Source organism: Anabrus simplex, chromosome 2, assembly GCF_040414725.1.
Source record: "Anabrus simplex isolate iqAnaSimp1 chromosome 2, ASM4041472v1, whole genome shotgun sequence".
Classification (NCBI taxonomy): domain Eukaryota; kingdom Metazoa; phylum Arthropoda; class Insecta; order Orthoptera; family Tettigoniidae; genus Anabrus; species Anabrus simplex.
The window spans coordinates 1,170,374,520-1,170,386,741 of NC_090266.1; the positions used below are offsets into that span (position 1 = coordinate 1,170,374,520).

At 41.4% G+C, this 12,222-nt stretch overlaps 1 protein-coding gene across 1 annotated transcript in view; it reads right to left on the minus strand.

Annotated features, from left to right (window-relative positions):
* The window catches only part of Khc (kinesin heavy chain), a 278,091-nt gene that overhangs the window by 79,078 nt on the left and 186,791 nt on the right, over positions 1 to 12,222 (minus strand). The window contains exon 12 of the mRNA XM_067142133.2: positions 2,066 to 2,234. Coding sequence (XP_066998234.1) covers positions 2,066 to 2,234 — 169 coding nt within the window. The remainder of the gene's footprint in view (positions 1 to 2,065; positions 2,235 to 12,222) is intronic.

The following is a 12,222-nucleotide window of genomic DNA, read 5'->3' on the forward strand; positions in this document are numbered from 1 at the left end:
GTGGCATGCTCCGTATAAGTCGACGGAGGTCACGTTGCAGTATCAGGTCTCATTCTTCAATGAGACCCTGTTTGAGGTCTTGGAGAGACTGTGGTGGAACAGGATACCCACGAACAATTCTGTCGAGCCTCTCCCACACATGTGCGATGGGATTAAGGTTGGGACTCACTGTTGGCCATTCCATCTCTCGAATGTCCAGTTCTCGAAAGACAGCTCTGGTGATGCGCAATACATGAGCCCTGGCATTTTCGTGCACGAGTACAAATTCAGGGCCAACACCATATGCAGCAACCAACACATGCTGTAGCAGTATCTGCTCGATATACCCAGCAGCGGTAAGATTACCACGGACGAAGACAAGATTCGTACGGCCATCGCACCATCTCAGAACCTTGTCCGAATCGGTCGCCTTCCTCGACAACATTTGGCTTGTACCACTCACCACGGCGTCTCTATACACGTTGACGTCCATCACGCTGTGTTGGGGGAAATTGGACTCTTCTGTGAACAACACAGGTCCCCATTGGTGAAGTTGCCAGTTGACGTGGGTATGGACAAACAGAAGGTGAGCTGCGCGATGTTGCTGCATTAAATGGGGCACTCTAACAGGCCGTCTGGGTCGTAAGGACACTTATCTTGTTCCTTACTGTCTGGTCAGACACAGTGACTCCAGTGACCCTCCTGAGGTCTTGTTGCAGTTCTCTGGCAGTTGCTGAATGACGCTGCAGCGCACAGATGGTCAGATATCAGTCATCATGTGGGGTTGCCATGCATCCATGACCTTGTCCAACCCTCCTTGTGAACTGGCCTGTCTCATTGTAGCTATTCCACAAGCATTGAATAACTGACAGACATTGAGACCCACAGCAACACTACGAAAAATCCATCCTTCCTGGATCAAAGTGACAGCCCTTGCAACTTGAACCTTGTTAAGATGTCTCGTGGTATGTGCTGGTTTATGTACATGCTCAAATGACCGCAGTAGTCTGTGTACCTCACGGCACATGGATGCACCACTATTCACTTTGTTTTGAGGGGTCACCTGACAGTTTAATGCATCGCTACGTCTACAGATAGAGTATAACTTCGATTTGACATACCCTGAGTAGCTAAGGCCTCAAGGTATGATGTACAGCCACTGGAACCGCATCTACCAAATTAATGTTCACATACCAGACGTTACAAAACATGTTCCCCTAATTTTTTTCGGAATGTGCATTTACCATTGGGTTTTTTTTTTCTTTTTTTTTTAACGAGATCCATCAATGCTTCTTCAATGAAAAATTTAATGTATTAAAAAAATGGTCATATTTAAACACCCTCAAATGCCACAAACTTGGGAAAAGGAGGACAATAGACTATCCAACTACGCTACCAAGATTGGCTAAAGTTATCGACAAGGAAGTTTGTAGGAAAGGGTTCAGAACAGAAAAAAGCTCCTTCCTCGAAATGAAATAATGATTATATTCAAAACAAGACCCCATGGTGCAACAGCCCCAAACAACCAAGGTCTACTAAGTGACTGCTGCTCAGCCCAGAAGCTTGCAGATGAGGTGCCGTGTAGTTGGCATGACGAAACCTCTCAGCCATTATTCTTTGCTTTCTAGACTGGGGCCACTATCTCACCATCAGGTAGCTCTTGAACTGTAATCATGAAGGCTGAGTGGACCTCATACCAGCCCACAGATTCAGGTAAAAATCCCTGGCCTGGCCTGGCCTGGCCAGGAATCCCAACCAGGGCCTCCAGGTAAGAGGCAGGCACGCGAACCCTACACCGCGGGGCCGGCCCTATGAAGATATTCAGGACAACTGAGGTCTGGCATACTGTATTACAAGAAACTAGACAGTCTTATAGTTATAACACGTTCAGTTCAACAAAGCTGAAGAACAAATATTATTTCACTGTTTCCAGAATTTAGTTATATCAGTATCTGACTGGAGAATACAGTAGTTAGGAACGAGAAGTTCATATCCAGCAGACTGGGGACAATTTACTGGTGGTTTATTTTCTCGAACTGTAGGTTTCACAATGAAAAACCTGAAAAACACAACAATGATCTCTTACCTGCAGCTTTCATCTTAGCGCATTCTTCTCGAAGAGCATCAACATCCTCCTCCAGGGTGCGCTTCTTATTCTCAGCCTCGTGCATGGATTCTTGTAAGGTTTTCATTCGGGCCTCAAGTTGAGAGATGAGAAGTCTGCAGTCAGCCAGATCCTTTTCATACTCCGTTATCTGCAAATCGAATACATTTCTCAGAGAACGTGTAGCAGCATACCTTAAACATGCCAAAATTTATTTCTAAAATGAACTGTTCTATTAGGATTTGGCAGGAGGTTAAATATGGGTATGTATATCCAACCCTTGACCTGTTTCTCTACAGGGTCGGGAATGAAATAAGACTAATCTTTGTGGAGAATTTATCAACAGATGCCTTGCCTGATGTCAACTTCATAAGAAGAGATAATGAGATTAAATGAATGACGTGATATTTTATAGTAGGAAGGGAGAGGGTGAAACCTTGTGCCAGCACTTAGCCTACTCCTGTCGAATTGCACCAAGGGGTCTGCTCAAGGCTTTATGTTGCCATCTGCCAGATAAATCATAAACAGTGTCATATGCCCTCACTCCATATGAGCACAGTGGAAAGGTTTGGAATTGAATCCGAGCTTTTGGCATGCAATGTAGTGATTAGAAATTGTATACCACCACCTTTCCCACCCTGCCAGTCAAGATTCTGATGGTGAAATCTTTTCTCCACCAATGGGACTTGAATTGGCTAACCACGGTGTCAGACAATATAGACACGAAGCCTTAATCATTGCCACCAGGCAGGCATAATAAAACCAAAAGCAGTTGCAAGAAATGGAAATAAAAATTTAAAAATTCACAATCCATTAAGTTAAGCAACAATTCTGTGCTAGCTCTGGTAGGAACATTCATTAGTTGGTTGCACACAAAAGTCAACAGGGTTTCTAGAACATTACAAACTAATGCTGATTGAACCTTTGTTGACAAAACTTAAGTAATTTTCTGTCCTTACTAAAAATAATAATTGCTTGTTACTGAAGACTAACCGTCTTACACATCGTAGATGCATTAGTAATGCCATTTAGCGAACTAGCAGAGATGAGTGGCAGCAGAAGGGGAAAAGCACACCACCTCAACTAACAAGTCAGCGAGTGTTATGTTTCTGTTAAATTTCACATACAACGTGGGCCACCTTTTTAAGGCTTTGTTATATTAAAAGCATTCAAAGCCCCTCCTCATTCTTTGAGCGATTGTTCCTTCATTATTTTTTCTCATTTTGATAGACTCCGTTATCTTCCTGAGTTGTTGTTGTTGTTGTTACTACAGTACAGTACCGTAACGGAAACTTGGCACTCTGCAACTCAACAGACCATAAAACTTGACACCTGCAGAAGTTTCTTTTTCCTCCACAGCAGATAAATCTTGAAATTAAGTCTAATTTTATTTTTGTACTTATACTGGTCTAGCGGTATGACTACTGAATGAGTTCGCTACATGGTTTGGGTCATGTAGCTGTGAATTTGCATTTGGAAAATAGTGGGTTTGAACACCACTGTTGGCAGGCCTGAAGATGGTTTTCTGTGATTTCCTATTTTTACTTGAGGAAAATTCTGGGACTAGTTTGATACCTAGATGATCTAGTACCATCACTTTTCCTGCTTTTTCCACACTAGATGTTATCACAGTAACATGGACTTCAAGCTAAACGGTTATTTACCTCAACATATTTAGGCACATGGTTCCAAAATAAATTGTTAAAAGTCTCATTAACATTTTGAGTTTTCCCATGCAAGCAGCAAATCAGGGTCGGAGAGATCTCGAAATTGACTCGATAAGGAACATTGCTCCTTCAGGAAGTTCATGGTGTGTTGACCCTACAGCCTCCCTCCTTTTTATAGGGACAATAATATTACTCCTTATTACCTTACTGCAAAAGTCCTGCAGCCTATTTCAAATGAAGATAACCTATTTCTGTTCCCATGTCCTGGACAATCCTGTAGTTTTTAGACTTTCATGTGATGAACCAACTTTCTTGGTTTCGACACTGCATTTCATGGACATGTTTTGTACATTCTAATTTTGTAAATGGTATTATCTTTACTATATGACGATCTACTAATGAATTTAACATAAATATAGCACATCTGATGACTGAATTATGAAAGCAGCCATAGCTCTTCATCACAGATTATTACAATCATTCCTAATGAGAGAAGTATGTACCCATTTGGTTGAATGAGTACATCATCATTCTGACTATGGTATACGCAATGTATCTGTCCGCAGTCTTTGTTTACGTGGTGATATTTATTATAGCTATTCTGCCAGAGTTTTTTTTATCTTCATGCACATTTAGGGCATTTGGAATGAGAAAGTGATGAAACAAAAAGCTGCATTTTACTGTACACACAAAGAACATTAAATAGCTGAAAAAAAAAGATTTTCTATTTCTAGGAAGGAAAAAGTACATAATCTCCTTTAATAATAATGCTACTTGCTTTACGTCCCACTAACTACTCTTTTACGGTTTTCTAGGACGCCGAGGTGCCGGAATTTAGTCCCGCAGGAGTTCTTTTACGTGCCAGTAAATCTACCGACACGAGGCTGACGTATTTGAGCACCTTCAAATACCACCGGACTAAGCCAGGATCGAACCTGCCACGTTGGGGTCAGAAGGCCAGCACCTTAACCGTCTGAGCCACTCAGCCCGGCCATAATCTCCTTTAAAGGAATGTTTATAATGGGACCAGCTATTGCAGCTGGAGGTGCAATGGGATTGTTTGTGAATATCAGATTCATTGACCCACGGTGAGCTGATTAATGAAATGAGCACTGAAAATTATTAATGCAAATTTGAGCATGTTCAATCCTTGGAAACCTGTTTGGAGTCTGTAGTCTTCATCCCGGAAATAACTTTTTGTATAAGCACGGTCCTTGCCGTGCATTACATCTTGTTTCTCTGTAGGATATCACGCCCCCCGCTCATCACCTGAATTAATAGAAGCTGTCTGTATGAGAATTATGACTCCAATGTGTAGAAAGGTTCTTTTTGCTACAAAGGCCACAGGTAATTGAACCATGCCCCTCTTAATCTCAAGACAGTTTTACTGAGTGGCATGCACTGAACCCCAGTTCTGCTGGGGCAAAGAATTTCGTCTTTACATTTTCTTATTATTCCTTAGGAAGTTTCTTTATAAATTAAAAAAACTGAACAGCTAAGTCAAGTACAGCTGTCTTAATAACCTGTTTGCTCTACCACAGTCCAGGTCTCTGGGTTTCTTTGCCGATGAAAAACAGAGCTACCCCGGCAAAATTCAAGTAGCTTGGTTGACGCGTTCACTTTAAGCCACCGCCTCCTCCTGGGGGCCGTTTGCCGTTTGTCTAGCTCGAGATTTACAGCGTTTTACAGCGGTGGAGCAGTTAGCTTGGATACAGGTTAGTTGTAATAGTTAATATATTAAGTGTTCAGCATCACACACCAGAGGCTACATGAAAAAACAGTATAGCCACTTACAGTTTTGCCAATAAAAATAGCCATTCTATGAAATCAATTGTAACAGAAGTATTTAGATATTTTAGATTTTCACAAATACGAAGTTTTTGGGAGCGATTCAATAACGGCAAGTATATTTTTTCGATGCACACGGAAAAATATTTATGTTGCCCAGCGTGAACAAAGAACCAGATGCAAAGTAAAATAATTTTGGAACAAAGAACCAAGCGCGAAGTAAAATAATTTTGTATTTGGTTGCTCTGTACGAGTGGGTTTACCTGTTAATGGTGGTATATTGAGAATTTTTGTAGAGTCCCTCTTGGATTATAGGTAAAGTTTTTGCAAGTTCTGTGACATTTTTGTGAATTTAACAGCAGTACACATCATGAGGAATATTTTTACTTATTTACCATTGCTGTACCTACGCTCAGTAAGAGTGAAACTGTAAAACATCTGCGACAGTAAAATAAATACCAGCTAAATTTTGCTCATTCAATTCAGGTTCACTTCACTCCTCATTCTCAGTCTAATTTTCATTATTCTGTTGCTGATGTATTCGATATCCACATTCTTCCAGCTGTTTTGAAATTACCAGGCCCACTCCATTTTTTGCCTCTCTGCCACCACTCCAGTATAGTGCACATCCTGTCATCATTCTCTTCTTTCCTTTCCTCTTCCATTTAATTTTGCTCTACCGCATCATTTCTGTACCCTCTTTTTCCATAAAATCCACCACTACTTCAGCCTTTCCTGTCAGGGACAAAGTTGACAATGCCCACCTTCATGATGTTGGCTATTAGTCATTCATTTTTCACAGTTCCCCCAGTGCCCAAGGAACTGCATGTCACTTACGGCAGAGTACACTTTAACCTTTTCTGAGGCAAGTTCGGAAGTACCATATCATATATATAGGCTATTATGGTAGGATCGCCACTCCCAAAGGCATTTTATACCTACTGCCAGGTGTATTTTAGGCTGCTCCTCAGGAGTACAGATGGATTTTGCAACCGCTTCTAAGTACAGACATTGCTACAGGAGAACGATCTTCATTTTATTTGCTGTTGGAATTGGGGTCATCTTCCACCATCCAAACCACTGACAGTGTTCTCCTTTCTGGTGAATTTATGTGTCATTTCCTGCACAACGGCTTCACCTGGCCACCAAAGGGAGGGCTACTCTGCCCGTAGCCGGTGGGTGTCAAATTTGATAACGGCTGCTTGACCCTCTGCCAGACAGTCGCAGGTAGTACAATCTACAGTCACATGGTAGAAAGATGATCCTGACCTGATTGTAATATACAATGGAATGTTTTATACATTGTTTATAAATTTTGGAAATTTATATTTCCAAGGAAAAAGGCTGTTATCGGTTTTGTAAGGCTTCTTTTTTTTCGGCTCAGGATGGCTGGAAAATAGGGTTTTGTATTTATTATAACTTCGATATAAGGGTATCAGATTCAAGACTTGTCAAATCTTCAAGAAGGATGCCCATCCCAGTACGTACATACAAATCTTTATTTCAGCATTCAGTCTGCAAGCCTCTGTCAATTTACTGATCATCGCCACAATACTATTTGTGCCCCCACCCCCTTCTCTCTCTCTCTCTCTCTCTCTCTCTCTCTCTCTCTCTCTCTCTCTCACATCATCTTTAAATCATTATCACCTTAGTCGCCCTATACTCCTCTTACCCTCCACAACAGTCCATTATTCTCCTGGGTAGAAAATCCTCCTCCAGTCGCCTCACATGACCCCTACCACTGAAGCCAGTTTATACGCACAGTTTCACCCATCGAGTTCATTCCTATCTTAACCTTTATCGCCTCATTCTGAGTACCCTCCTGTCATTGTTCCCACCTATTTGTACCAGCAATCTTTCTCGCTACTTTCATGTCGTACTCCTAACTTATGAATAAGATATCCTGAGTCCACCCAGCCTTCATTACCATAAAGCAAAGTTGGTGTGAAAACAGACAGATGTAAAGATATTTTCTTCTGGGAGCTGATTTCCTTCTTACAGAATACTACTGATCACAACTGCAAGGTCACCGCATTAGCTTTACTGCACCTTGATTCAATCTCCACTATACTACCATCTTGGGAGAACACACATCCTTAATACTTGAAATCATCTCCCTGTTCCAGCTTTGTATCCCCAATATGACATTCAATTCTCTTGTATTTCTAACCTACTGACATTAATTTAAGCTTAGAAAGGCTAATTTTCATACCATACTCATAGTACTAAGTTCCAAGATATTAGGCTGCAGGCTTTCAGCACAACCTGCCATTAAGATAAACTCTTCAGCATAGGCCAGACTGCTTACCACATTTTCACCTACCTGAATACCTCCCTACCACTTGATACCTTTCAGCAGATTATCCACGTAAACTATGAACAACAAACAAAGGATTGATGATGATGATGATTCTTGTTTTAAGGGGCCTAACATCAAAGGTCATCGGCCCCTAATGGAATGAGATGGACGACATGATACATTATATTTTAAAATTTTAAAATGTATCCACTGACAAGAGTTAAAAAAATGGTGATGAGAAAACGAGTATGAGATTAAAACAGCAGTGGATCTAATTCGCAATGCCTTATTTTCTAATAAAATAAGAGAAAATACAGGGAAAAAAGGAATAAGGCATTGCCTGGTAGTGCAGATATATATACATAATTTACATTAGACGTTAAAATAACACATTAAAATACGCAACACAAACTAAAATGAAGTCAATTGGATAAAAGCGCAATTGACACAAAGACACGAGGACAAAGGACATCATTAGACACAATAAAACAGACCACTATCCCTCATAAAGCAGATGACGAGGTCTGCTGACTGCTCGTCACCTCGCAAGATAAGGGAGATGGTACCCGGGAGGTTAAGACTACGGCGAAGATCGACCAGGTCCATACACTCCGTAAGGATGTGTACCACGGAAAGATGGTCGCCGCAGGTACACACCGGAGGGGGTTCTCCTTTCAAAAGATGCGAGTGAGTTATGATACCGTGGCCGATCCGAAGAAGACCTAATACCACGGCTTCCCTCCGCGAAGCTTGTTCCTTTTTAAAATTTCTTGCTGTTTTTTGCGCGGTATTCATGTGAACGTTGTCATATTGGAACTTGAATGTAATGAGAACATTAATTTATTCCTATAGCCCTTATCTCGTACCTGAGTATACCAAAGATTTATTGTGATTTGTGTGGTTACCCCTTTTAGTGCCTGTATGAACCAAAATAAGACCTGTCAATAACTTGTACGATTCCCTTTTTCTATGGTGTATCAAATGGTCCAATTTTACTCTCTGTTGTGAAAACATTTGTTATCTCTTTTGAAGTTGTTTCAATATATATGTTCATCTTTTCTAAACCTGTGCTTTTGGGAGTACTCATTTCTGTGTTCCCTTTCGTTTTGCTTAGTATGTACCTACCGCGGAAATTCCCCTTGGGAAAAGGCCCATAATCGTAATCGGCACATGACTTGGGATGTGATCTGTACTGATTGTGGTTATTCGAAGCATGACATTTGAATAGTGCCATTACTCCATTCTACACGTTTCCCTGCGCTCTGCTTTGCTAAGTTCTCTGTGCGGCATACCAGCACATATTACTGGGAGTCTTTCGTTTCCTTCATATCCAACTTTTGTTGATATTTGCCTAGCGATTGCTGCAAGTACTTGGAAATACACACTCATATTTAATTATACCAATGTACCACAACAAGCCTGAAGGGAAGTCTTCCATGCCTTCGTTGTTCCTTTTATCACCCTCAGCTTATTGGGAAGTGGAATGGCTTGCCACTCCATCTCCCAATGGGACATAACCAGATGTCTCAGCTGAGAGCGAATACAACTTGTTGGATCCTTGAAAGGCAACGGGGGCAGTGTAACTGCCTCCTTGGCAGCCTGATCTGCTAACTTGTTTCCCCTCTATGCCCATGTGGCTTGGGAGCGACAGAAACGTGATTCTCTGGTGCCGGCATCCGAACACCCGGCCAGCAGGATCCGCTGCACCAGAGGGTGCCGAGGGAAACAGGTATCAGACTGGAGCGAACTCAAGAAGTCAGTACACACAAGAAAGTGTCGGCGCTCATTGTACAGTGCGTATCGCAGAGCTCCACAGATAGCATAGAGCTCTACTGTGTACACACTACAGGTTTTAGGGAGAGCATAAAGAAACCTATCATTGTCGACAAACTCACAGCCCACCTTCATATCTGTCCTTGAACCATCCGTGAAGACGACGACTGAACCTGGATAGCGGCCAACAACGGACAGGAAGAGAAGGGTCCGCATTTTTCTTCGGGCCAGTGTGCAGATCCACAAACAAAGGATTACAGTCTTGTCTAACCCCTGTAAGTACCTTGAACCAAGAACTCATTCTACCATCAATTCTCACTGTAGCCCAATCGTCAACATAAATGCCTTTGATTGATTCTAATATATACCCTTAATCCCATAGCCCCCAGTACAGTGAACATCATTTCCCTCGGTACTCTGTCATATGCCTTCTCTATATCTATGAAGGAAACGTAACTGCCTATTCCCAAGATGAAATTCCAAAAGAATTCAATTGTATAAAGTTCACCTGTTCAATACATGTTTGCCATTTAATAAATGGTCAATTTTAAAAGCTACATAAGGACGTTTTGACCTAGCCTAGAGGTCATCATCTAAAATAACAATCAAGACATAACAAAAACAGTGATACACCTGAGTTCACCTGATTTACCCAAAACAATATTCATTTCTTTTTTTCCTCCCTTCCTAAGATTCATTACTGTCCAGAAAAGTTTCCCCTGCAGCTTGACCTAGCCTTTCCAGGTTATTACCAAGATCTTCCCAAGACTAGTTCTTGGATTCAAGAACCATTTGATTTGCTCTGTTTCTTTCCTCTGGGTACAATTCCCAGTCTGCATCAGTCCTTTCTGGAGCCATTTCTGATGCACATTCTTTTTACGTCTACAAGCTGCTCCCACTTTATCATTCCATCAAGATATTCGTTTCTTCCTATCTTTACCGAGTTGTCCCTAGACATTCCCTTGCTCTTTCTACTACAATATTCCTGTATGACACCCATTGTCTCTATATGATGTACTTACTTACTGTCCACTACTGGAACTTTTCACTAATCGTATCCATTTCCTCATCCTGGAGATTTTCTACCCTTATTCAACTGCAGACAGATTTCACTTTCTCTATCCTAGGCCTAGAGATACTTAGTTCCCTACAGATAAGATAGTGGTCTGCATCAACAAAAATCCCTGGAATAACCAGATATTCCTAACACATTTTCTGAGTTCAAAATCAGTCACAATACAGTTTATTATGGATCTGGTGCCCCTACCATCCCATGTATAGCGGTGAATAGCCTTATGATTGAAGAATGCATTTATAACTGCTAACCCCATACTAGCTTGGAAGTCCAACAAACGCTTCCCATTGCTATTAGCTTTCATTTCTTACCCACACTTACCAATCACACTTTTGCATCCTTCAGTTCTATTTCCAAGTCTTGCACTGAAATTACCCATTAGCAATATTCTATCATTGCTGTTGACCCTGACTCTGATGTCACTCAATTGCTTCATCGAACATGACTATTACATCCTCATCTGCATCCACTCGTGTGTACCCCGAGACAATTCTCGTCCTAATTCCTCCAACTGCCAAATCTACGTACATCATTTGCTCATTTACATGTCTAACAAACTATGTTGCATGCAATAGTATTCCTGGTTAACAGGCCTACCCAACACTCTGCCCTTTTAAAACACCTGTCAATTACGCTAAATCTCCTTTCTCGTCCCCATTATTTCCCCTTAACCGAATATCTAACTCCTAACACATCCAGATGCATCCTCTTTGCTGACTCAGCCAGTTCTACAAGGCCTCTCATATAAACTAAGACCGTTGAAGCAGCCTTTTTACTCTGATCCAAAAGCTGCAGTATGGGAGGCACGCGCATAGTTCTTGACCTTGCAAGCAGCCTGCATGTGTTCGGCCTGACAAGCATCAGTTGCCAGTCTGAATCTCAGCTGTTAACATTGTGAGACAGTTTTCATTGCAACACCGTATTTTCGTATGTGAAAGTTCTGGTTCCATCTTAATGGTCATGTGAACAGTCATAACTCTCACTACTGGCATGCAGAAAATCTTAATGGTGTTTATGAAGTCCCTCAATATGATAGGAAGATTGGTCCATTTGTTTTGAGACGACAGTAAGTGCAAAGATGTACCAAGATGACATTTTGAACTCATTCTTCCATCAATTAACGGAAGAAAAAAAATAGAGTGGGTGGTTTCAACAAGATTCAGCCCCTACTCATACAGCAGAAGATTCCCTTCTTACAATCTCGGAAGTGTTTGCAGACAGAGTGATCAGTGCTGGTCTATTTCCCCCTCATTCTCCAGATCTAACAGTGTGTGATTTTTAAATGTGGGGTAAATTGAAAGAAAAAGTGCATCGAAAAAATCCTCGCATATTGGAGGAACTGAAAGAAAACACTACGAATGAAATCAGAAACCTTACAGTGGCAGAACTCATTCACATCAGCCAGAATGTGGGTACCAGATACAATGCCTGTATAACCTAAGAAGGATGATACTTCCAGCATCATTTATAAGGTAAGATTTCATGCAACTTTTATACACACTTAAAGCATGGCGGCCACACACGACAGAAGTTCAGC